Genomic DNA, 27,610 nt, shown 5'->3' with positions numbered 1-27,610 from the left:
CTATAGGGTCCATTACAGCAGTAATTCTGCTGTTTGGTGTCATGAGCAGTGAAGTCAGTTAGTGCATGGCTTCCCTCTGTATGTAGGATACATGCTGTGTCCCCTATATAGTAATAATGCCCCCTGCTTTGCCCCCCGATAATGTAATAATGCCCTCTGCTTTGCCCCTGGATAATGTAATAATACCCCCTGCTTTGTCATGGACAGTAAAATGCGCAGGTACGTGGGGTGCCACCGTATGTAGGATCCCCCATATAGAAATAATATTCCCTTCTATGACCTCCCACATAGTAATAATACCCCCTGCTGTGCGCTCCCACATAGTAATAATGCCTCCTACTCTGGATAGCCATATAGTAATAATGCCTCCTGCTTTGACCCCATATAGTAATAATGCCTCCTGCTGTGCCCCATATAGTAATAATGCGACCTACTGTGCCCCCATAGTAATAATGCGACCTACTGTGTCCCCCACCAACATAGTAATAATGCCCCCTGCTGTGCCCTTTATAGTAATGATGCCCCCCTGCTGTGACCCCATAGTAATAATGCCATCAATTATAGTAATATTACCCCCTATCGTGAACAGCCCCCACCCTTAGTAATGATGCCCCTTGCTATGCACCCCCTATCAATAGTAATAAAGCCCCCTCCTACGCACCAACACACAAATTAATAATGCCTGTGTACAGACCCCCACACATAGTAATAGTGCCCCCTGTTGTGTTCCAGCATTAAAAAATATATATATCATACTCACCTATTCCAGGCCTGAAGCAGGTCCCTCCATCATCTGGATCCAGGCTGTGAGCTGCAGGAATGGATCCTCCAGCAGGCTTATCATTGACGTCATGTCATTGTACCTGCTGGAGAGATCACTTTGTGGCTGCGGGCACGAAGTACCCACAGCCTATGACACTGACTAGAACAGCAGGACACTGAAAGGTCCTGCTGCTCTATTCTGTGCCTTATACTCAACCAGCTCAACCTGCAGTGAGCAGGCTGAACATTACAGTGACGGTGCAGCCTCAGTTTCTAGGGATGCTGAAAGGGGGTGCGGACAAGGCTGAGCAGGTCAACGGACGCATGATGCCCAGCTCTGCTACTTTGTATGGTGCCCTATGCATGTAGCATACAGCATCATAGGAAGTACATACAAATGCAGGAACTCCTGTCAAAGGCTTATAGCATAGCTTACCTTGGGAAGAGGTAACCATCTTAGTGTTGGCTACATCTGTGTGTCACCATTAGTCTAGCAGCCAATAAACTAGTATTCCTGTTACACAGATACTCTAGCAGAGCATAATTTTTGTTATTAATTAGTCATTAGTGCATAGTCAGACTGGGTCACCATTACTACTGAGGTACCAGTTATTTTTTAATTGGAATGTGTCATAGAAATGACTTAAAGGGGTAATGCGGTGCTACACATTTATTCACTAAATTACCAAGTTATACAACTTTTTAATGTGTGTTATTCCAGCGTGTCATCAGCTGCTCAACTGCGATTGGCTGAGCATAACTATGGTCAGCCAATCGCGACTGAGCAGCTGATGACTCACCAAAGGGGGGGCGGCATGAGGGGCATCTGGAGCGGTCCGGCCAGCCTCCTAAAGATTATGTCATTGTCCCAAGATGGCAGCCTAGGTTGACAGTAATTCGGTGAGTATAATGCACCCCACTTTCGGGGTAGGGGGAACACGGGAAAGGGGGACATTCACTTAAATAACACACATTATAAAGTTGTATATTTAGTGAATAAATGTGTAGTACCACACTACCTCTTTAATGTTTAAAGTGAATATGTCAGCAGCAAATTGTGTTCCAAACTGCTGACATTGTGCATCTGAATTGTGCACAGGGGAAAAATTTTCAAACAGGGATCAGCTTCCAGCTGTCAATCAAACAAGGACAAGGATGGGAGGGGGAGCACAGAGCATTTTAGCTTGCTGCACTTCAGGGGTTTGAGAACTCCCCTTTGACACTTTGCATTAGAGAATAAAAGCCTTGCTCCGGGATAGGCAGGAAAAAGTGTCAGGTGCTGCTGCAGGTCCTGTACCTCCTCCAAGCGTTACCAGTATGGGTCCCTTGCTCCTTTTTCCACTCCTTGAGATCTGTAATATCCCGCTTTATTTGGTGTTCATCAAGATCCAGAATAGCCTTCAAAACACTCTGTAGGTCAGACACTGGAGGAGCTATAGGCCTGCCGAATGTACAATGATATTATATGGCTGCTGTTCACCTTACTAGAATAGTTGATTGGCTGAGGCAACCCTCACAAAAACATTGGGTAGCTATTGAGGATCACCTCTCTCCCATCCTTCTTAGACAACTGGTCCTTCAAGACTATAATCCCCCATTTCTGCCAGACTCCCTTCCCTGCTGACCAATGCTTGCAAATAATTCTTTCCAATATCTGTCCTATTTTCTCCCCTTCTACAAACCCAAGATTTACTGGATATCTCACCCACTTTACCATTCCCAGAGGGACTGCTTGCAACACACAAAGAGGTGTGCCAGATCACCAATTGCCAAAACCTGACTTTCTCAATTATACTAGATTGCTTAACTTACTGTAACCCTTTAGTAAGCTCCTTACAGAACCATCCCAGTCCACTTGGTTTGTGAAATTAATTCTACAAGTAAAGCCCCCTAAGAAGCTTCTTTCTATTTTTTATAAGCACCTCCTGGAAGAAACCCCCTCCAAAAGTGCAACCTCATGCACCTTTTTACAGGCCTGGGAAAAGGACCTTGGGGTCACCTTTACAGAGCCTATGATTAAATCAATTTTACTGCCCCTAAACTCACCTCTATATGCATTAGGCTGCAGCAAAATGGATACAAAGTCCTCTCCTGCTGGTATCTCACTCCCTCTAAATTTCACTAATTCAACCCTGAATATGCGGATGCCTGCTGGAGATGTGGTGTGTCCTTGGGTTCCTATATCCATACAGTATGTGGTGGCACTGCTGGGGGATTTCCAATTTTTGGAGTAGTATCTCTTCTTGTATCCATGGAATTACTGGTCTCCCTCTGCCGTGCATTTGAGACTTTTTCAGCTCCTACCCCCTAACCTCCCTCTAACCACTCAGCGGCTGGTTAGACCGTTGCTAGCTGCAGCTAAACGTCTTATTGCAGCCTCTTGGAAGCTTGTAATGCCCCATCTAGAGCAGCTCTGGATCCAGAATATTGACCAGCTTTATTGCCTAGAGGAGCTATCTTTTTTGGAGCTGAGATGCCATAGCACCCTCACAAAAATTTGGTCTCCTTGGGCTAAATTCAGAAACTTCCTCTTGACAGATTGACTTTCCTTTGTGCAGCCTTGGTGCATTATCACCAACTTCTCTCAGCTAGTAATACTTGTGCTGGTCTGGTTCTTTTACTCATTTTTTTTCAGCCTCCTGGCAAGGCAGGAGTTACACTGCTCACTACTGGCCTTGATCGCTGCAGCTGAGCAGTGGTTTTATTGACAGATGCCTCTGCCTCTCCGGAACCTTGAGGATCAGAGCATCGGTCCAATAAGATTATAGGGTACTTGTAAAGGGGCATAGACAGACATGATGAGAACATAGTACGACCTCAGAACAAATCAGTAGTCAGAATGTACATGGAATAAAACCTATTATCAGTAACACAAATGTATAGTACCATTGAGGTGACAGTTGTCATGATAAGGGATAAACATTAAAGGAATCCTCAAGTATTATCCTGTGATTGGTAGAAGTAGAGCAATGTCAAACCTTGCATCTGTAGTAAACAGACAGTTTCGTCTTCATCTAATAGGGCCCTAAAAGTGATGCTTAATGTACCTGATCTATGCAGAGTGTCTGTAATATTAGCCATATGGCAGTGCTGCGGGCCATTGGCAAACAACAGGATTCATGATAAAGCTTGTTGGACTTTACCCTTCAGCATATGCTGCAGCTACAAGGCTGCCTCCTGCAAGCAGAGCAACAAGTTATAAGGGAGGAGATAGGGTGGAACTATAAATAGAGCTGAGAGCTAAAGCGCAGAGAGAAGGTTCAGCTACCTCTGTACACTGACTGCTACTTTCTGCGCTGACTCTTATTCAGAACCATGGACAGTGGTTTCCTGAAGCTGGATGCGGCAGAATTTCTGGAGATTTGGCAGCGTTTTGACTCCGATGGTAAGAGGACAGGACCATTACAAATAACATTAAGTGCCGGATGTAAGTGTATGACACAGATATAGGAAAGTAGATTTACATACTATATATATATATATTTTTTTTTTATTAAAGATATATAATACATCAATTAGTCTCAGATAGAACATACAGACAGACAGGTTGATTTCTCTGGGTTTATTTTAGTAATTTTGGCATTTTGCAGACTAAGGATATCACATCAGTAATCGGATTATTTTGCCAAAGTCATGTGTGTTCCATTTACAAGGAAATGGCTTTCAGATTAATTTTATTGAGGAAAAGGCTTTAGGCTACTGGGAACTATTAGCTAAATGCCAGACCTTGTGTGACCCTCAAATCCTGACCTGTAACAGCCTTGATGACTTTATACAGCAACTGAACAACAGCTATTAGTAATGTCATGTATGTGAGTTTTACATTACTTTTGTTTTCTATATAAAAGAGCTCATTAGATCTTAGCGCCTTACAGATGATGTCATGACGTGCACCTCTGGTAATGAAATATATTATCTTTACATTCAGATAATGGCTATATTGAGGGTAAAGAACTTGATGACTTCTTTTGCCATCTTCTGAAGAAATTGGGCACAGTAAGTAAAGATGATGATAATGAAAATAATTTTGATATTCCTTCACCTTATATCATTATATTCTATACATATACACTATTTCTGTGTCATTATGCATTCTATAATCAGCTGATATTCTGTTATATGTGCTCACCTTCTTCCATGTCTATACATGAACCCAAGTATTATGTACATAGTAGGGTAGCAAAGTATAAGAAATCTGGCAAGTAAAATGTGCTTGGTTTAATGTCTGAATGAATGGGTTTTATCCATCCCTGTGTGTGCATCCCTTCATCCAAATAAGTCTAACATATAGTATCAGTGCCTAGAATAGCAAAGTGCATCTCTGGCATGATCAAGACTTCATATAAGTCAATAAAGCAGAAAACTATCTGCCTGGGCATTCCTTATTCTTGACCTGTATTATATTATATGCTGGAGAGTTTTTGTTTTTGTTTTCAATTTTTTTTATTATGTTTTCAAAAAACTTTATACATACAAGAAGGCGAATAATTATACACTATATATATATATATATATATATATATATATATATATATATATATATACGCATTATAATACTTATGTGTATTTAGTTAGCTGCCAAATCTATATGTTTTTGATGTTTAAAGCTATGTAAAACACCTCAGTTCACAATAATAGAATGTTTAAGCTACATAGGGCTTGTACCTTGTATCACATTGCTCCATAATTACAGAAACATGGGAAACACAAGAGTAGACAAGCCTAAAAAGTTTTGGGGTTTTCTTGCCAATATTTTTGATAAGTAGCTCTCACATCTTTGTCAATGGTAACATGTGGCTTAAACTGAATAAAAAAAACAAGGATCCCATAAAAGCAAACTTAAAGGGGTTGGCCACTTTATAGTAAAATTGCTCAGTGTACAGTATTAGTAAGTGTACTCACTGTATATACTGACAGCAGCTCCATATGTACCTCATAGATCTAATATCAGACTCCCATCCTCCAGGCTGGGCTGTCCTGCTCTGTGGTGTTTTGGTCCATAAGATTGCTGACATGGAGGAGCATGTGACCAAGCCCCAGCCCCCAGTGTCCGCCACTGAGCCTGTATATGTCTATGGAGGACACAGGGGACAGGGCATGGTCGCATGGTCACATGCTCCTCCATGTCGGCCATTTTATGGACTGAAACAAAACAGAGCAGGGCACCACAGCCTGGAGGAGAGGAGTCTGATTTTAGCTCTATGAGGTACACAGGGAGCTGCTATCGGTATATACAATGAGTACACTTACTAATACTTTGTACTGACCTATTTTACTATAAAGTGGCCAACCCCTTTAACTTCAGCTCTGGACAGTTTGATCCTAAAATATGGTGAACCTAAGTGTGTTACATGTGTTTTTATCACTAGACAAATTCAAATATGACGTCAAGAATTGGTCCATAAAAGTGGAAAACATGGCATATGCCAAATGTAATATATTTTAGGTTAAATATTATGTCTTGTTCAATAGTTCTGAATAGCATCACAAAAGGGGTGCAACTCCCTGAAAATTATATATTAACAGTACGTTAAGACTTCATCTGCAGGGTTAACTGGGAATGTGAAATTTATCACAGTCCACCATAGCGGTATACAAACAAAATAACTTTTGTGCCAAGAATAATTGTATATAGAGTAAAGTAATGCAGAAGCACATACAGATCCTTGGTGACACATCCATTTTTCCTCTCGCCAAGACACTGTGATACACAAAGGGACAATGAAGGAAACCAAGCATGTCTCCATCCCCTTTTACAGCACTTCAAGTCCTATAATTATCTATCTTGGAGGCTTCCAAAAAACCCACCAGATAACAGCAGGTGGAAACAACCATATAAAATTGTAAGAAAAGAGGGATTCAAACATATAATGTAACAGGATATGGAAACTTACAATTAACTTAATTAGAGGATATTTTGTTAATAAAGACAATGGACTGCTGGTTTATATTAAGTAACCTAGTAATCTCTGCTCCATCCAGCAACTCCTATATATTCACCTGCTGAGAGACATTTGACTCTACAGATATTGCTGATTTTTAGTCATAGATCCATAGACGAATAATAAATAAATAAATACATAATAGTCTTTTTTTTTTTTTTAGAATAAACATTTTTCTGATGGTGTATATGCAAAGAGGAAAAAACAGAAACAGTGCTGCATGTTCAGATCAAAACATACTCTGGAAGAACATACATGTGTGTGCAAATGCACGCTCACCTGAGTGGCTTGTACACAGTTAGGCACGACTCTTGTATGTGCTCTGGATCAGCGGGGGATGCGGCCTACCATCTTCTGATTCTCCAGGGTGGATCCTCGGTGTTGATCCCAGTGGCAGTACAGGGAAGAAGTTGGTGGAATTTGTTAAACTTCTTCCTTGTACTGCCACTGTGATTTTTCTGATGGTGTTATAATTCATGGGTCAATAAAACAAATAAGTAATTAAATTAATAAACAAACAATACATCAAAAGTAGAGGCCTCAACACATAAGAGCTTACAGTGTAAGATCTATTCTGTGCATTACCTTATTATGTTACTTTATTATGTCATATTCTGCATTGGTTCACAGTTTACATCCTTTAAACTTGACTATAAAATAAACAGTGAATGTACTTATGTTCCCTTCAGAAATGCAACAGTCCCAATATTTTTGGCACATCTGTCTGCATGAAATCATGTTCAGCATTTCTTCTTTTGCATATTCATGATCCATGCAAAGTGCAAAGATCTAACAATGTACAGCTTGTTCTGTACCAGCACAAATAAGGACAACCTAGATGATTAGACAATTATTATTTAGTACATAATGTTCTCTAACTCTCAAATGTGTCTGCAATTTATGACCACGTTTTCCAGAAAATGGAAAAAGCAAAACAGATATGCTGCTTGAAACAACATAAGGTGGTGTGATCTGACCCATCATCTCTGGTGAGTAGGCAAACACATTCAGATAAGAATGTTTTCCTATTGTCTAATTAAGTCAGAAATGCAGCTGACCCGGAATATAATATAACAGCAAATAAACATTATAAAACCTAATCATTTTACACATTGATTAAATTACATGGAAACAATAAAAGTAGTCAGGTGCTAAAAGTTATACAGAAATTTTCAAATCAATGATAATTTGCATCAAAACTTAGATATGACTTTTAGTTAGGGCCATACTGTGTTTTTGCAGTCCGTTTTAACGTATACATTTTATGGAAAAAAAAACTGATGCAACTGTGTGCAATCCGTTTGGATCCGTTTTTGCATTGACTTCTATTCTAAAAAAAAAAAGGATCAAAACAGATGTTTTTTTTTCTTTTTTTTAGCGTACACAAAAACATGGTTCACCACATTTTTGTGTATGTTAAAAGTAACCATTTAAAATGGATACGTTAAACGGACTGCAAAATCACAACGTGAAACCAGCCGAACAGAAATCTCTCTGCTGTGTCAAGGGAGTTGAGTGCTTTGTAGCTGTCCATAAAATTCAGTAGTGGTCTGAAAGCACAGAATTTACCACTATTATCCTTGTGCATCTATGACATATGAGAACATCATTTTGACCCTTATTGCTGGCTAAAATAAATATGTGTGGTTTAATTTAAAGGGGGGCATTTTTCAAAACTAGCATAATTGTATGCCGTTCTTAAATTAGGCCCCATCCCTTTTCCTGGCTGGATTTACAAAGAGGTGCACACCTCTAAGCAAGCCCAGCAGGCCCTGTGCTCAACGCAACAAATATACACCTGCTTCCAGCAGGTGCAGATATGTATCATGGTTTACGCCTGTGAGCAGGAGCACAGGAGGAGACCACGACAAGGGATTATCGGCTGATAATCGATTGGTTGAATAGGTCATTTTAAATGGCAACAATCAGCCAACTTGCAGGATGTCAGCTGATCATTGTCTTTTAACATGTTGAAAGAGAATGATGCCACTAGTGATGGTCTGCTGGGAGTCGCTCCACATAATAATAGAGTCGGCAGCAGACTACTGCTATCTCCTATGGATCTAAATTGCGGCTGCCATTTTAGAAAGCAAGAAAAAAAAAATTCCGAGCGGAGTTTAAAAAATCCGAATCCGACCGGACTCGGACTTTTGGAAAAATCCAAACCGGATCCCATACTGGGCGAACCGGTTCGCTCATCTCTAATGACAACCTTGATTCTAATGTGTACAAAAAAAACAACTGCAAACAGAATTAACTGTTTGATATGCATTGGCATTAAAATCTGTAGCCAGAGATTCTTACACTATTTCTGCTCTCTCCACATTTTTCCAAATTAAGCATAGAAGTCAGGGGGTTGACTCGCAGTGAGCACTGACCAAACACATTTTAGCCAAAAATAACACCAGTTTTAGTAACCTTTTTAGTGCTTTTTATTACTGAATAGCAATACTGTATATAAATACATATTACTATTAAAGACTTAGTGTCACTGTCGTTATAACTTTCAAAATCTAAATCAATAGTAAATGTGATATAAAGCAAGTTTGCAATATACATTCATTATTTTTGTTGTTGTTATCATGCTGTAAAACAAAGCTGTACTCACCAGAAATCCAGGTCCAGTCTCCTTAAAGCAGATTTTCTGACTTGTGCTGGTTGAAAAAGACAGACTAAACACAGCAATTCCGGCCAGTACAGAGAGTCACGGCTCAATGTGTCCATCAATTACATGACTGCCTTCTCTCTGTGAGCACTCAGATGGCCTGGGATACACAGGACTTCCTGTTTTCTGACTTTTTCCTGTTTTTTTGAGAAAAAAAAGAGTCAAAAAACAGGAAGTGCCGTGTTCTCCATGATAACTAATATGTAACTTATATCACATCTACAGTTGATTTAGATTTTGAAAGTTATAACGACAGTGACACTTTAAATGTATCACAAAGAATTGTGTCACTTTAAAAAGTCATAAGCACATGTAGCCCTTGTTTAATTCACTAAATATTTACATAGGCTTTCATATGTCTTCCTAACATTTGAAGCAAAGTGCACCTAGTTTTGTATGCAACAGGCAAGTATGTAGACATTTTCACCTTCCAATGAAACCTTATCTGCAAACTGTTACAGTGATCTAAGCTTTATAAGCACTATATATAATGCACTTGTGTCTCGTAATAGGTTGAGATAATGAATCATACACTCAAGGCCATGTTTCTGTTTCTGATAATAGTGTATTGTTAGATGCTGCAAACGGACATGCATTACTTGTAAGCAAATATTAACCTCTTAGTTGTATTTACCATAGACCATACTTTACTAGCTATTATGAGCCAGAAAATAGTTAAAGGGGTATTCTCATCATAATATCTAGGTCATTAAAAGTTACACTTTGTAATTGGTTTTGTTTACCTGTTAAGCTCTGTCTTGCCGCTGTTGTCTAGGTTCCCAACCACCTCTCTGTGTTATCATTGGTGGCATCTTTCAGGATGAGACTTGGAATAGCAGAGCCTAACAGAGCACATCATAGTACAGATCAGAGGAGCACAGCATTGCTGGTCAGAACAGCCATTGACTGTAGAGGTGCAGGAAGTGAAAGCAGGTTAGGAGAATGACTAAGCATAAGTTTGTTAGCTAAAAATACCTTTTTAGGGTGCGTTCACACCTACAGGATCCGCAGCAGATCTGCAGCAGATCCGCAGCAGATTTTATGGTGCAGATTTGATGCTGTGTTCAGTTATTTAAATGAAATACTCTGCAGTGGATTTCATGCTGCGATTTTGCAGCAGGCTGTGGGTGGCCGGGGGTTAAAGGGGCCAGGTCACATATCTGCAGCGGACTGAAAATTCCGCTGTGGGTATGGGACCCCATAGAACTTCACTATATCTGGATCCACAGCAGATTTCACTGCAAATTGTAGCATGAAATCCACTGCAGATCCGGTATGTTTGAAGCTACCCTAAAAACAGGATACAATATTTTTTTTTCCTTTATCACCCATAGAGGGAGTGTTGGATAACAAGCCACAATCGCTAATGCCCACAGGGCAACAATCCCCCTCTTGTAAAGTTACCCACCTATTTTTTTTAATTCTCCCTTTTATTATTCTTGTTTAAAATATCAAACCAGAATATCTAGTGATTATAACAGTATAATTAAAAATGAGCACGCTCTCAGGTAATTGCATTCCAAATAGCTAATACTCTCATATACATAATACTCTTACATATATATAGATTTCAGCACTTTCAACTTGTCCAATACTTGCAATAGCAGTACAGTATCAGCGGACAAAAATCACAATGCTGTCTGCTGTTAGTGTTATTCTTATAAACAGAGATGAGTGAATCGCTCATCTAAACGAAGCGAAGGCCTTTCAGCGCTGCTTTGCTCCCTCCTACTCCACCCCAGGTGCTGGGATTAAGCTGGATCCAATCCTGGGAAACTAGTAGAAGTTTCTAAGGATTGGATCCAACTTTTCCTTGCATCCTGGGAGGAGTGACAGGGAGCAGAGTACCGAAAGGCCAGTGGCTTGATGAGCGAATCGCAGATCAAATGAAGCACTTCGCTTTCTTTAGATGAGCAATTCGCTCATCTCTACTTATAACATATACACATACAGTAGCTTAGTGCTGATTGTACATATGTCACTAGCAGGGCCGGACTGGGAATCTGGCAGTTCGGGCAGAGGGGTTGCAGTGCTAGGTGAGCCGGTATCCTCTTCCCCTGAACAACACCCCCTGCCCTTCACATCCTGGTATATCACTGGTTATTGAAGGCAGAAAGTACTGTGCAGGGGGTTAGCTAGGCCCTTATACTAACTAACTGTGCAGCCCTGTATAATATATCTACCTGCCTGTTGTCTCTACTTAATATATATGTACAGTGCCCTGAGATAACAGGCAGCAAGATGAAGTGTGCTATACAATTGGCACCCCTTCCCCTCCTCTCTGGCAGCTTACTGTGTCTGTAACAGCCCAGCAGTCACAGAGAAGGAGGAGGAGGAAGGAGAAGAGTTCACAGGCTGCACAGTGCTGGGGACGGGTCCACAGGCTGAACAGTTCTGGGGAGGGGTCCACAGGCTGCACAGTGCTGGGGAGGGGTCCACAGGCTGCACAGTGCTGGGAAGGGGTCCACAGGCTGCACAGTGCTGGGGAGGGGTCCACAGGCTGCACAGTGCTGGGGAGGGGTCCACAGGCTGCACAGTGCTAGGGAGGGGTCCACAGGCTGCACAGTGCTGGGGAGGGGTCCACAGGCTGCACAGTGCTGGGGAGGGGTCCACAGGCTGCACAGTTCTGGGGAGGGGTCCACATGCTGCACAGTGCTGGAGAGGGGTCTACAGGCTGCACAGTGCTGGGGAGGGGTCCACAGGCTGCACAGTGCTGGGGAGGGGTCCACAGGCTGCACAGTGCTGGGGAGGGGTCCACAGGCTGCACAGTGCTGGGGAGGGGTCCACAGGTGGCAAAGTTCTGGGGAGGGGTCCACAGGCTGCACAGTGCTGGGGAGGGGTCCACAGGCTGCACAGTTCTGGGGAGGGGTCCACAGGCTGCACAGTGCTGGAGAGGGGTCTACAGGCTGCACAGTGCTGGGGAGGGGTCCACAGGCTGCACAGTGCTGGGGAGGGGTCCACAGGCTGCACAGTGCTGGGGAGGGGTCCACAGGCTGCACAGTGCTGGGGAGGGGTCCACAGGCTGCACAGTGCTGGGGAGGGGTCCACAGGCTGCACAGTGCTGGGGAGGGGTCCACAGGCTGCACAGTGCTGGAGAGGGGTCTAAAGGCTGCACAGTGCTGGGGACGGGTCCACAGGCTGCACAGTTCTGGGGAGGGGTCCACAGGCTGCACAGTGCTGGGGAGGGGTCCACAGGCTGCACAGTGCTGGGGAGGGGTCCACAGGCTGCACAGTGCTGGGGAGGGGTCCACAGGCTGCACAGTGCTGGGGAGGGGTCCACTCTGCACAGTGCTGGGGAGGGGTCCACAGGCTGCACAGTGCTGGGGAGGGGTCCACAGGCTGCACAGTGCTGGGGAGGGGTCCACAGGCTGCACAGTGCTGGGGAGGGGTCCACAGGCTGCACAGTGCTGGGGAGGGGTCCACAGGCTGCACAGTGCTGGGGAGGGGTCCACAGGCTGCACAGTGCTGGAGAGGGGTCTACAGGCTGCACAGTGCTGGGGAGGGGTCCACAGGCTGCACAGTGCTGGGGAGGGGTCCACAGGCTGCACAGTGCTGGGGAGGGGTCCACAGGCTGCACAGTGCTGGGGAGGGGTCCACAGGCTGCACAGTGCTGGGGAGGGGTCCACAGGCTGCACAGTGCTGGGGAGGGGTCCACAGGCTGCACAGTGCTGGGGAGGGGTCCACAGGCTGCACAGTGCTGGAGAGGGGTCCACAGGCTGCACAGTGCTGGGGAGGGGTCCACAGGCTGCACAGTGCTGGGGAGGGGTCCACAGGCTGCACAGTGCTGGGGAGGGGTCCACAGGCTGCACAGTGCTGGGGAGGGGTCCACAGGCTGCACAGTGCTGGAGAGGGGTCTACAGGCTGCACAGTGCTGGGGAGGGGTCCACAGGCTGCACAGTGCTGGGGAGGGGTCCACAGGCTGCACAGTGCTGGGGAGGGGTCCACAGGCTGCACAGTGCTGGGGAGGGGTCCACAGGCTGCACAGTGCTGGGGAGGGGTCCACAGGCTGCACAGTGCTGGGGAGGGGTCCACAGGCTGCACAGTGCTGGGGAGGGGTCCACAGGCTGCACAGTGCTGGGGAGGGGTCCACAGGCTGCACAGTGCTGGGGAGGGGTCCACAGGCTGCACAGTGCTGGGGAGGGGTCCACAGGCTGCACAGTGCTGGGGAGGGGTCCACAGGCTGCACAGTGCTGGGGAGGGGTCCACAGGCTGCACAGTGCTGGAGAGGGGTCAACAGGCTGCACAGTGCAGGTGGAGTGGAAATGAAGACAAAACCAGGAGCTTCTGGCTTCAAACAATATGTAGATCCCCTAGTTCTTTCATGAGACAAGTGTATGTGTTTGTATTTGTGTATGTGTTTGGGATTTGTGTTTGTTAGTATAACCTATGAATGTAACACGCATGTGTGTATATCTCTGTATGATGTTTATATGTATTGTATATGTGCAGTATACATATGATGTGTGTATGCATTGTATATGTGCAGTATACATATGAAGTGTGTATGCATTGTATATATACATGTTTGTACATTGTACATGTTTTGAGCTGTGTGTGCCAAGTTTCTGTATGTGTGAGTAGCATGAATAGTATGTTAGTAGCACATCACATGTGGTATGTGACAGGTATGTTAGTAGCACCTGCAGTATGTAGTGGGTATGTTAGTGGTACAGGCGTTATGTGAGTGACACATGCAGGATTTATCCATTGTGTATATGGAGTATGTCTACTGTTTGATAGTATGTTTGCGTGAGTGATTAGCCTGTATATAGTGTGAATTATATTTCTAGTGGGTTAAATATTTCTCAGCAATATGCTATCACTTTTTGTAATACATTTGTTGGGTCTATGGTGTTTTTCCAAAGGCAGCCTGCTGTAGGTATGGTGTATTGTAGGCTTTAATATGCTATTGATAAGCCTATGAGGGGGGATGCATGCTGAATATGTTAGTGGCTCATGCATGCTGCATTTTGGAAAAAGAAAAAGCATTAAAGTGGATATCCGGCCTCCCCACTGATCAGCTGCACTATACAGTGAATGGGATGTGTAGCAGTGCAACCTGTAACTGCAGCTTAGCTCCAATTTAAGTAAACAGGAGATGATTAGTGGCTGATGACCTATTATATGGATAGCTCAGTAGTCTATTTTGCCAGGAAAACCCAAATATTTAGTAAAAAAAAAACATTAAACATGTTTAACATAAACCAGACAGCGAGCAGTAAGCGGTATAAGCCATATAATCAGGCTTTTCCAATGCCAGGGCTGCATTTTAGTCCCAATCCAGTACTGGTTGACGTCATACTTAGGTCTACTATAAGTTGGCTTGGTCTTTCTTAGCTCTTCTGTCTTGCACATTTGTAATTGATTTGGTGGAATCCAGGTATACAAGACATTGTTGCAGCAAAACAAGTTATTGGTCTTATAGAAATCATTGAGGCACTATCCAGTCATGATTCTATCACCCAGGAAAAACTTTCCAACCATCTGTGTATTCTCTACAACTTCTTTACGGCAAAGCATCTTCACATGATATGAAGCCACATGACATACGTCTGTATTAATTTAGTCAGCCGAAAGCACTTCACTAACATATTGCTTGTCTTCTGACCGCAGTGGCTGATGTTCCACAACTACACTTGTCTGTTTAGCAGGGTACAGAAGAAGGATACCAGCCCTTTCTTCCGGGTGCCTTGCTTAGTTTGGCCTCTCCCCATTGACCTGTCTGGCCCCACCAGGAGTATTACTCCTACCAGCTTAGATCAGTGGATCACCAGGGCATGCAAGCTCCCTCACCACGTCAAGGTGAAGGAACCAAGAACGAAACCCTAAACCCTAACACAATTACTTATGCCAACCCTTAATTTACCTTTCTTTCACTAAAACCCACCAAGGCCCAAGCCCAGCCAGCCCCCAACACAGACCCTCACAGTGCCCTATCCAGCCCAGGGCTGCTGAGGGCCCCCAAATTTGAAACCTTCTGTTTTCCCTACCCTGCCCAGGTTCGCCACAACCCCCTCACATGGAGCCACCCAGCACCCTTCCTACCCCAAGCCTGCCGCAGCCCTCTATATCAGACCCTCCCAGCGCCCTTTCCAGCCCAAGCCTGTCCCAGCCCCTTAACTTGGACTTTCTTGGTTCCCTTTCCAGCCCAGGCCCACCCATGCACCCTTAACATGGACCCACCCAGCACCCTTCCAAGTTCAGGCATGCCCCAGACCCTTAAAGTGGAATCTTCTGGAACTTTGCACAGCTCAGGCCAGTCCCAACCCGCCAATGTGGACCCACACAATGCCTGTCCAGCCCAGGGCCTTTCCAACCCCTAACATGGATCCTCCCAATGACTTTCCCAGACTACGCCCTTCCCAGCCCCCTTGTGCAGACCCACCAGGCACCCAGCCCAGGTAGCTTCCTAATGTGGAAGTTGGCAGCCTTCCCAGTCTGGGCCTGCCCCAGTCCCCAGTTTGCATAAAAATCCCTTAAAGATAGATGCCCCCTCCCAATAGATAATATATTGAGAATATATAAGGTCAGGTGGTATAAGATATGGTTACTTATTTAATCATTTATTGGTGGGATACTGTTGGGGGGAGAACTTCGGGGCTTGCAGTGTTTTCTTATAAGTATGCTGTATGTTAAAAGAATAAAATAATAAAAACAAAAAATATAAACCTTCTGCAACTGCTAACAACATTGTTGCAACATGTAACGCTAAAACTTACTGGAATATACACAGCTTGCCCATGGGGTGCTAAGGCCACTCTGGGACTAGGTTCAGGGAAATCACCATCCCGCTAGGCCTTCTAGTAGTGGAGTCTAAACTGCCTCAGCATCACAGGGGAGTCCATTCTAATGGAGACAATGGCCTCCCCCATCTCCAGAACATTAAGGGGTCACCCAAAGGAAAGGGACAGTCTAGACAAAACTTGTATAAAAAAAATAATCTTGTTTTACATAAACCCGACAGCAAGCAATCTTTGTACTCTCCAATGCTAGGACGGAATTTTGGTCCCAGTTTGATCCTGATCACTGGTATGCACTGTGTTTCTAGCAGCATTGCTACATGAGATCATTCAGTATACAAAGTAGTAGGAGTCAACTGAACATGTTCAGCCCCTTAGACTCCATGCCCAAAGTTGTAAGAGTCAATAGAGCATGCTCAGCCAAGACATGCTTAGACTCTGTGCCCAAAAAGTTCCTGTACGACCCTAAATCTTGCATCGACTAATGTTTCTAACTGTCATTCAAGTACTCTATTGTATTCATTGAATGATAACTCATTATCAAGTCCCCTGACATGGTATCTATTATGTCGGGAAAGGGATGTCTCCTTCCCTGTATTGAAAATTTTTGACAGTTGTAACTGGCTATACAATTCACGTCTATGTAAATTGCTATAAAAATTGTGTGATGTCACGTCTATATGCCATTGGCTGCATTTACAAATTCCTTCTTTGTGGGTACACACTGAAAACTGGTTATGGTTAAATCATGGGCCAGGAGTTAATATTTACAAACATTAACAACAATTAGCTACTTGAAATGGAATTCCTTAAGATAATGTAACATCACTTATTTAATAACCACTACATATCAGGTCTGGATATTTTAGGATGTGTTTTTCAGTACATAGATGGAAAGCTTTATAGGGGCATTTTTGTCCTACAGTATTAGTGGATGCAGAATTAGGTACACTACAGTGTAATGTAGGTGACTTATGAAGAAGATGTGACATACACATATAACATACTTCATACTAACATGAAACAGTGAATGAAATTCATTTTGTATATAAGTAAATCGATTAAGCTCTCACTTTCAAATCGGGATATTTGTGCTGTTGGAAATTAATATTATATATATATATATATATATATATACTTGTCTGCATTTCTATGATTTCTTATGGGAAAATTTGCTTTGGTTAAAGAGTGAATTTGGATTACAAGCACGGTCCCGGAACGAATTATGCTCGTAATCCAAGGCCCCACTTTGTATATGTATATATATATATATTATATATTTTTTTTACTCTAAACAACTGACTGCATAGAACCTCGCAACCATCTGTAATAACCAAAGAAAGCAGTGTAACATGACATCTTGTCACAAGTAATACAGATAATTAGAGACCACTGCAATGCTATGGAGGTGTAGCACAAAAGCACTTTTGATTGATTCATATACATAGAAAAAGCCAAATATTGCACATAGCAACCTACCAGATTCCAGCTCTTATTTGTCTAGTGTACAGCAGAACAGCAACAGTCTAATTGATACTGAAGGTCAGAGCTATCTTTAGGTCTGAGCGATGTAACCAAGAGACTGTTTTAAGGTTTGACATCTGTCAGCTATGAGCTTGGACCTTGAAGATTTATTTGATTTATAGCAGTCTGCACATTGATCCTGGACTATATAGGGTGACATTAATGGACAGTATTTTCCGGTAGACACCTACCTAATGTTTGAATAAATACATCTATCAAAATAGCACAAAGCCATGCATGTAGTACGTTTCATCTCAAACATCTTACATCTTTGTTAATGCAGGAACGCAACATTATTCTACAACCTTTGCCTTTTTCCCAGTCTTTTCTATTTTATAAGGATATATATTTCCACCATACGCATAGTATCAGACGCTTGGATGTGGTAAGAAATACAAAGTACTTGAAACAGACAATATTGTCCTCCTCATCTCTTCTGTTTTCAGTTGTTAGGGACTGAGGGGTGAGGCTTAGGTAAGGTTTACCCTTACTGCTCTTCTATTTCTGACAATAGAGATGGGGGGGACATATATCTTTATCTATATCTATCCTGAAACTGACTACTGAAATTAGGTGAGAATCAAATGAGAGAAGAAGATGCTAATGTAGAAATTTCTGGCATTTTTCGATTTTAAAATACATTTTCTACTTCTAATACTCCTACAGTAATAGCCATTTAAAAGATATACCATTGAAATGACACAAAAGAAATTGACACAAAAAATAACTAAAATTTCCTGACTGATGAAAAAGACAATAAGAAAAAATTGAAACCTCGATCCTACTAATCAGTTGAAAGCTATATTTAAAAAAAATAATGAACTTTATAAGACCTTACCAACATATTAACTTGTATATTGTATGAAATAATTTGGTTTGCCTTTATAGGAAATATAAGGGGTGTATAGCGAATTCAGAAAGAAATCTAATACAGTTATCAACGTCCCTACACTATAAACTTGTTCATGGGGGAATCACATGGAGACAGAACTGTCAGATTACTAAGTAAATATTCTGTTTTCTGGCTGAATGTCTTTGACTCATTCGGTTAACTGAGATTCATTGCTTCTTATTGTGAAATAAGTGTCACTAACAGCAGCGCATTATGACAGCACAACAGCTTTCATGATAGGTCTGGTTATTGGAACACATCCTGACAGTTCTATCAAATGGACTGGATAAGGTAATGCCAGGCTCTTTCTCTAACCACCAAGAGTGGAGAAACATCTTCAAGCAGGTCATGTACATTGCCTTAGAACAACACTTCTCAATGTTCCATTCTGGAACTAGAAACATAGAGGATTGTCAGCAAAAAAGTCCATCTAGTTTCTAACAGGCCTCTCTGCCTGTTAACCATCCCTACACAGCATGCCGGTAGGCAGAAAGCAGTGACTAGTCACGGGGAGCTCTCTGCCCAGATGACTAGTTGCCCCCTCTCTCCCGTCCTCACGTGGCAGAATTAAAGTACTGGTACGTGCCGTGGCTGCACCAATAGCTCTATACTATGGTTCTGGGAACCATGTCAGCACAAAGGACCATGCCAATTTTTTGCATTTTGTTTCTTCCGCCTCTAGCTGTTTCTTCAGGGTCATGCAGAAAGAACAGGTGTACTTTGTAATGGTGTATTTCATTCTACCATAACATGTATTATGTATGTAAATATTATTTATAAAGATATACACTACCGTTCAAAAGTTTGGGGTCACATTGAAATGTCCTTATTTTTTATGGAAAAGCAATGTACTTTTCAATGAAGATAACTTTAAACTAGTCCTAACTTTAAATAAATACACTCTATACATTGCTAATGTGGAAAATGACTATTCTAGCTGCAAATGGCTGGTTTTTGGTGCAATATCTACATAGGTGTATAGAGGCCCATTTCCAGCAACTATCACTCCAGTGTTCTAATGGTACAATGTGTTTGCTCATTGGCTCAGAAGGCTAATTGATGATTAGAAAACACTTGTGCAATCATGTTCACACATCTGAAAACAGTGTGGCTCGTTACAGAAGCTACAAAACTGACCTTCCTTTGAGCAGATTGAGTTTCTGGAGCATCATATTTGTGGGGTCAATTAAACGCTCAAAATGGCCAGAAAAAGAGAACTTTCATCTGAAACTCGACAATCTATTCTTGTTCTTAGAAATGAAGGCTATTCCATGTGAGAAACTGCTAAGAAATTGAAGATTTCCTACAACGGTGTGTACTATTCCCTTCAGAGGACAGCACAAACAGGCTCTAACCAGAGTAGAAAAAGAAGTGGGAGGCCGCGTTACACAACTAAGCAAGAAGATAAGCACATTAGAGTCTCTAGTTTGAGAAACAGACGCCTCACAGGTCCCCAACTGGCATCTTCATTAAATAGTACCCGCAAAACACCAGTGTCAACATCTACAGTGAAGAGGCGGCTGTGGGATTTTGGGCTTCAGGGCAGAATGGCAAAGAAAAAGCCATATCTGAGACTGGCCAATAAAAGAAAAAGATTAAGATGGGCAAAAGAACACAGACATTGGACAGAGGAAGACTGGAAAAAAGTGTTGTGGACGGATGAATCCAAGTTTGAGGTGTTTGGATCACAAAGAAGAACGTTTGTGAGACGCAGAACAAATTAAAAGATGCTGGAAGAATGCCTGACGCCATCTGTTAAGCATGGTGGAGGTAATGTGATGGTCTGGGGTTGCTTTGGTGCTGGTAAGGTGGGAGATTTGTACAGGGTAAAAGGGATTCTGAATAAGGAAGGCTATCACTCAATTTTGCAACGCCATGCCATACCCAGTGGACAGCGCTTGATTGGAGCCAATTTCATCCTACAACAGGACAATGACCCTAAACACACCTCCAAATTGTGCAAGAACTATTTACAGCAGAAGCAGGCAGCTGGTATTCTATCGGTAATGGAGTGGCCGGAGCAGTCACCAGATCTGAACCCCATTGAGCTGTTGTGGGAGCAGCTTGACCATATGGTACGCCAGAAGTGCTCATCCAACCAATCCAACTTGTGGGAGCTGCTTCTAGAAGCGTGGGGTGCAATTTCTCCAGCTTACCTCAACAGACTAATAGCTAGAATGCCAAAGGTGTGCAATGCTGTAATTGCTGCAAAAGGTGGATTCTTTGACGACTGCAAAGTTTGATGTAAAAACAATGTTATTTCAAATACAAATCATTAATTCTAACCTTGTCAATGTCTTGACTCTATTTTCTATTCATTTCACAACGTATGGTGGTGAATAAGTGTGACTTTTCATGGAAAACACAAAATTGTTTGGGTGACCCCAAACTTTTGAACGGTAGTGTAAATTGGTGAAATCGTAAAAAAAAGAATGCAATATGGTAACGTTTGGGGGGTTCCTGTGTCTACTTAATGCACTATACGGTTTAAGTGACATCATACCATTATTCTATAGGTCAGTCCGAACACAACCATATGCAGGTTTACACAGATTCTCTAATGATATATATATATTTGTTTATGAAATCCTTTTTTTTTTTTGCAATTAAGTATTAATAAAATGGCCCTATTGTGACTCCTATAACGGTTTAGGTTTTTCACATACATGTACAGTATGGGGTGTCATTTTTTGTGCCATGATCTCTAGTTTTTAGTAATACCATATTTGTGTAGCTCGGACGTTTTGACCACTTTTTATTAATTTTTTTAAATGTATAATATAACAAAAAATGAGCAATTCTGGCGCTTTTTCCCCACTTTTCGTTTACGCCGTTGACTGTACGGGATGGAGATATGCACGCTACGGTATATAACAGGTTTATTTATTTATTTTTACATGTTTTATTTATATAATGGGATTGGGGGGTGGTTTTAACTTTTATTGAAGGAGGGGCTTTGGGGTATTTTTTAAAAACATTTTTACCTATTTTTTTTTTACACACTTTAATAAGTTCCCCTGGGGGACTTTTACATGCAATACTTAGATTGCAAACACTGATCATTTCTATGCCATAGGAACAACATTGATCAGTGTAATAGGCGCTCTGCTCATTGAGCCTGCCTGTGGCAGACTCAATGAGCAGAGTGCCGATCAGACCGCACGGAGGAAGGTAAGACACCTCCGGCAGTGTCCGACACATTGATCGGGACCCCCGCAGAATTACACTGCAGGGGTCCCAATCATGAAGTGACAGAAGCTATTTCTGTCACTTACAATTAAATGCAGCCATCGTGGTGTTTAAGGGGTTAATGACAGGCTGCAGCATGATCACTGCAGCCTGTCATTAACGTTGAAGGCCCTGCTACAGACTGTAGCCGGTCCCACCTGCTATGAAGCGCGCTCTGCTCTGGAGCATGCTTCATAGCACATAAACAACTCAGGACATACGGGTACGCCCAGGGTCATCTGGTGTCAGGAGGCCAGGGAGTACCCATACATCCTAGGTCGTCTAGGGGTTAAATTCAGTTATTTTATATTTATCTACCAGATCTGCTGGAAGTTTGTTCCAAGAATTGACTACTTTTTCAGTAAAGTAATATTTTCTTGTTTTGTTTCTTTTTAAATTACAATACTCTCCACTACCTGGGACCAGAAGTGGTGCTTTTTCTAATCCCAATAACAGTGGGATTAATTAATAAAAGTTAAAGAGACTCTGTCAGGAGATTTATGCTGTCATATCTAAGGGTAACATAAACTAGGGACAAAGAAACTGAAAAGAAAGGTGTATCACTTACATTGTTCTGTGTAGCTAATTCACAAATATCTTCCTGAATAACGTGGACAATAAGTAGTCCTCTCCATTATGTGCATAAGCTCAGTAGTCCTAAATATTCATGAGAAGCAGAAAACTCCACCCACTGATTGTCACTTATCTATCCATGCTGTGTATAGGCAGTCAGCTGTCAATCAGCAGCTGGAGGGCGGGGGAGGGGTGTGTCAAGAATCCTATTCTCCTGCATATTAGGAGAAAGGCTGAACAAAATTATGTAAGTTATACATTGTTCTACTCAGCATTTGTAACTTGTTTATGTTGTCTTCATTTTTAAAGCGACTCTGTACCCACAATCTGACCGCCAAACCACTTGTACCTTCAGGTAGCTGCTTTTAATCCAAGATCTATCCTGGGGTCCGTTTGGCAGGTGATGCAGGTATTGTCCTAAAAAACAACTTTAAAAATTTCAGCCCCTTGCCAAACAGGAGTATCTGTGCCCTAACTTTGCACCACCCCTTCATCCCTCCTCCCCACCCTCCTCATCATTAGGAATGCTCTAGGCAGATTGTCTCCTATTCATCAGCTGTGTTACCACGACACATGGGCTGGATCGTTAAGGCACCTGTGCAATGTTCAGCATGGAGAAAATGTTCCAGTGGCATTCCTAATGATGAAAAGGGTGTGGAGGAGGGACGGAGAGGCGGTGCAAGGTTAGGGCACAGATACTCCCGTTGGGCACGGGGCTGCAAGTTTAAAAGTTGTTTTTTAGTACAATAACTACATCACCTGCCGAACGGACCCCAGGACAGATATTGGATTAAAAGCAGCTATCCAAAGGTACAAGTGGTTTGGGGGGGGTCAGATTGTGGGAACAGAGTCTCTTTAAGGCAGCATAAACCTACTGACAGATTCCCTTTAACCAATAAGATATTTGAACCCCAATGTATGTGTCCTGCCATAAACAAGCCCTCATATAGCTAAGTTGACAGAAAAATTGAAAAAAAAACTTACAGCTTTTGGAAGGAGATGAAGGAAAAAGAAAGAAAATTGCCTGGTCATTAAGGCACAAAATATGTAATAGGAGGAAGGGGTTCATTTGTAATAGTAATAGTCTTTACATACAGTCAACATAGTCCACAGAACTTTTTAATACATAGAGTACATAGAAGAACAAAATCAGGCATTACAGAACAATAACGTAAAGAACAATTAAAATCAATAGAGTAAGGGCCCTTCTTACAAAAACTTATAATCTATGAGTAATATATTTTTTAAAGGTAATTCATGTTGTCATATATGTCATAATTTTTAGGATTTTCTTTGCTTTTGCAGTATTGTCTTCCCCAGTGGGAGGTGATGAAAGAAAAAGTCATTAAAGCCCCAATAAGGTTGTCACAATTGAATTATATAAAATATAGTTGTACTAGAATGAAGCTCAAAGCAACCTTCTCACCATTCTCTCTTCTCCAGGTTTCTCTATAGAATGTGCGTCATTCTGAAATTTCGAGTAGCCTCCTCTTTCTGTTCCTATTTGTGATAACCTTTGTGAGCATGGAGTGTCTGTGTGTTATCCTTGGTGCTGAGTGCAGGAATACAAAGAAAAGCCACAAATGGATGAATGTAAAGTTTTAGAGTTCATGGGTGAAGTGGCAGATGGAGGACATTATTTCTCTTACAACCTCAGTCTCCCACCACTTCCAGTTCTAGTTTTAGGAGGTGCGCAATCAATGGTAAGGGGTAGGGGAACAGAATTTTTTTTTTTTTTTACCAATAAGCATAGTAAAACCTTGTATGCAAAAAGCCCTAATACAATATTACTTTAAACCTTTGCAGTATTATATAAAATCAGAAGTGTTACAGTTGATGGAGGAAATATTCTAAAATAGTGATCTGGTTTCCATATGTTAGTTGAAAACTACTTTATCAGGTTTATATATAGATATTGATTACAAGAGCCACAGAAATCCAATATTAAAAGACTACATGTCAAACATTGGTAAGAGAAAAGCTTCATACCAGGAAATGGAAACTTGTAAACCCATTAGGATAATAATGTGTTTGATGCATTCTAGAATGCAATAACCACAGAGAAAGTCCAGAGGGTGAAGGACCGATTCATGTCTGCATATGATGTCACTTCAGATGGACGCCTACAGATACAGGAGGTAAGTGAGTAAGAGCGCTGCATTCCTCAAATATTCCTATGAATAGAAAAAGAGAATATATTTGTCAGCGTACAAGTACATGAATAAAGTAAACCATTATCTGTAAGAAATGTATATATATAAACACCGTATTTTCCAACGTATAAGGCGACTGGGCGCCTAAGACGACCCCCGACTTTTAAGAACATTGTGAGGGATTTGCCTTATATGCCAGAAAATGTAAACTCACCTGGGGCCCGTTCCTGGCCTTCGTGCACCTCCTGTCCCATTCCAGTGTGACGTACACCGAAGCTCTCCCTAGCAGCCGAGCATCTCATTGGAGACGCTCGGCTGCCCGGAGAGTTTTAGAAGAATGACAGAGGCTTCGGGAGGCTCCGGAAGTGCCCGAAGCCTCTGTCATTCTTCCGAAGCTCTCCCGGCAGCCGAGCTTCTCCGATGAGATGCTCTGCTGCTCAGGAGAGCTTCAGGAATCCCCGGCAGAGTCAGTGTACATTACACTGCCTGTGCCAGGAACGGGACAGAAGACGTGCAGAGGCCAGGAACGGGCCCCCAGGTGAGTTAACTGTTTTTTTTTTTTTTTTACAGTGGTCGCCCCATACGGTGGTGATGCGGCCAATTTTGAGCCACACACACACACACACACACACACACACACTGTATGGGGAGACCATACCCGGCGTATAAGACGACCCCCGACTTCTGAGAACATTTTTCGGGGTTAAACAGTCATCTTATACGCCGGAAAATACTGTATATATATTTTTTTCTCCCTCAAACAAGCTTTCTGTTATAAGTGGAAGCTTATTCTGTACATATAACATTTGGGGGAGGGGGGGGAGGGTTGCACCTACTAATTTGATTTTTCAACCATTTTTGGGTCTAAGTTCTATTCATGAACCAGTATTCGACGGGCAAATATTTTTAAGATGCAACTTTTTTTTAATCAGCCTGTTTTGAGAATTCACCACAAAAATTGCATAATACTGAATTTGAGCCCAATTTATAATTTGCAACTTTTTAAACTGGTCCAGCCCTACATCTGGTTAGTACCAGGTGAATTTGTTTGCGCAATTTTTTGTGAATATTCTATTCACAGATTTCTGAAAAGTTTGGTAAATTAGTCCTATTCAACTGGGTAAAAAAAACAACAAATACTCTGTAAAAAAAATTGCACGTTTTAGACTCAATAGTAAATGTCCCCTTTGGTTCCTAACAACTCATAAACCCTAGGCCTGGGTCCACAGAATGTAATGTGTTCTGTCTAACTAATCTAATTGTAACACTATTTACATCATTATCTCCTTCCAGATACATTCACCATTACTCTCATCCTTTCCTAGAGCCACCACATCGTCATGACCAAGCAGATCCTTTTTAGAGAATGAATGAATGAATTATACAAGCATAGCATTTTATTTATATAGCTTGAGCCATCTGAGCCTGGTGTTTGCCTATATTAGACTATAAACTTACATTAAAGGACAATATTCTCGTAGCCTCCAGCTTCCCCTAGTGTTATAGAGATAGTGTAGATACACGCTGAATACAAATCTATTTTTCATTGTCATGACGGTCAGCATGTCTGTATATAAGATATTGCCCACATTCCTTGTATGTAAGTTTCTTCCACAAGTGGATGTACAGTAGGCTCATGGCTGGGTTTAGGGTGGACACATGGCTGGACAGAAACAGGATGCCCCTATATAGACAACCATCCGCTACTGATGACCCACTGCATGGCTTTACACACACACATGGGAACAGAAAGATAACCAAATTAGAACCAACTTGTACATCTAAGGGTCCTTTTACACATACAGATAAATACCTTAGGGCTCGTTTAGTAAACGGCAAGCAATGATTTTTCTTTTAAAAGATAGGAGTTTAGACGAGAAGAAAAATTGCTATGAAAAGTCATTAATGCGATCGTAATCTTAAATATCATTGTAATTGTGTTCATATATATCCTTTGAATTATTGTAATTGTGTTCATATGTATATACTGTGACCAATGAGTGTTTACACAAAAAAAACTTGAGAACAATTAATGATGATTTTAAGGTCAACTCAAAAGATGCAATCAACACCTACAAACAAATTTTCATTCGTCATATGATCATTGCAACGTTTGCACCAGAAGATTATCGCTTAAATGCAAATGATTTAATGAATTTTTGCACAATAATCAGCCTGTGTAAAGGCCCTTAACCTACTGGAGATGCCCCTGCTGAGTGGGGGCTGGTTTAACCTCTTCCCGCAAATTCACATACATGTACGTCTGGGTTTTAGGCCCGCAAGCACAAACACACGTACATGTAGGGCAATAAGTTAAGTCTAAGTGATGTCATCAAGTGACGAGAGCTCACATCATCCAGCCAGGGACATCTCATTACTCGTCCCAGTCACTGCAAATGGTCCATCTGTACAGGTGGACCAATTGCAGTGAGACTAACAATTAATTTTTTTTTTTAAATGATGGGATCAGATAAGTATGGCAGATTTATACAACAAACACTTTAAGGCTTTGTTCCCACAACAGGAAAAATGGAGTCCTTCATTTTAGTGCCAAAAGATGCCTGTCTTTTGATAATGCTGGCTGCAAATAATGTTCATGATTATTAGCTGTCCAGAGCTTAAAGCCAGTGTTACACGAGGTGATGTGGAGAGCAAGCGAGCGCCGAACTGTCAGGTTAGCGTTCACTTGCTCTTTGTTCCCCCACCTGCTGTCGGCGCTATTACACGTGTCGGCAGCGAGTAAGGAGGAGTGGGTAAGACCCGGGGGGCCACGAAGAGGCTGCCCGGGCGATTGTCAGATCTTCTGGGCAGCCCATAGGAGACAGCAGTGGTCTGCTGCCACCACTCCTCTTACACAGAGCAATGGCAGCAGATTATTAACAGGCTGATCGTTGGCGTTTCAGCCTGCTGAAAGACAATAATCAGCCGACATCACGAATATCGGCTGATTGGTTTCTTCTATTACACAAACTGATTATTGTCTGTAATGGCCGGTATCAGCCAAATATAGCCGATAATCACTTGTGTAATAGGGCCTTAAGGCTATGTTTACAAGTCCTTTCTGTCTTTATTTCCACTGTCTTTTTGCACACCATCATTTGAAGCGAAAGTACAGCATGCTATGCAAATTG

At 42.2% G+C, this 27,610-nt stretch overlaps 1 protein-coding gene across 1 annotated transcript in view; it reads left to right on the top strand.

Annotated features, from left to right (window-relative positions):
• Positions 1-4,021: 4,021 nt before the first annotated feature.
• Positions 4,022-27,610, top strand: part of SCGN (secretagogin, EF-hand calcium binding protein) — a 57,221-nt gene continuing 33,632 nt past the window's right edge. Inside the window, exons 1-3 of the mRNA XM_069960144.1 lie at positions 4,022-4,147; positions 4,691-4,758; positions 24,372-24,464. Coding sequence (XP_069816245.1) covers positions 4,078-4,147; positions 4,691-4,758; positions 24,372-24,464 — 231 coding nt within the window. The 5' untranslated portion in view covers positions 4,022-4,077. The remainder of the gene's footprint in view (positions 4,148-4,690; positions 4,759-24,371; positions 24,465-27,610) is intronic.

This window comes from Dendropsophus ebraccatus, chromosome 2 (assembly GCF_027789765.1).
Source record: "Dendropsophus ebraccatus isolate aDenEbr1 chromosome 2, aDenEbr1.pat, whole genome shotgun sequence".
Lineage (NCBI taxonomy): Eukaryota > Metazoa > Chordata > Amphibia > Anura > Hylidae > Dendropsophus > Dendropsophus ebraccatus.
Note: the sequence above shows the minus strand (reverse complement) of the source record. Positions and strands in the feature narration are given on the sequence as shown.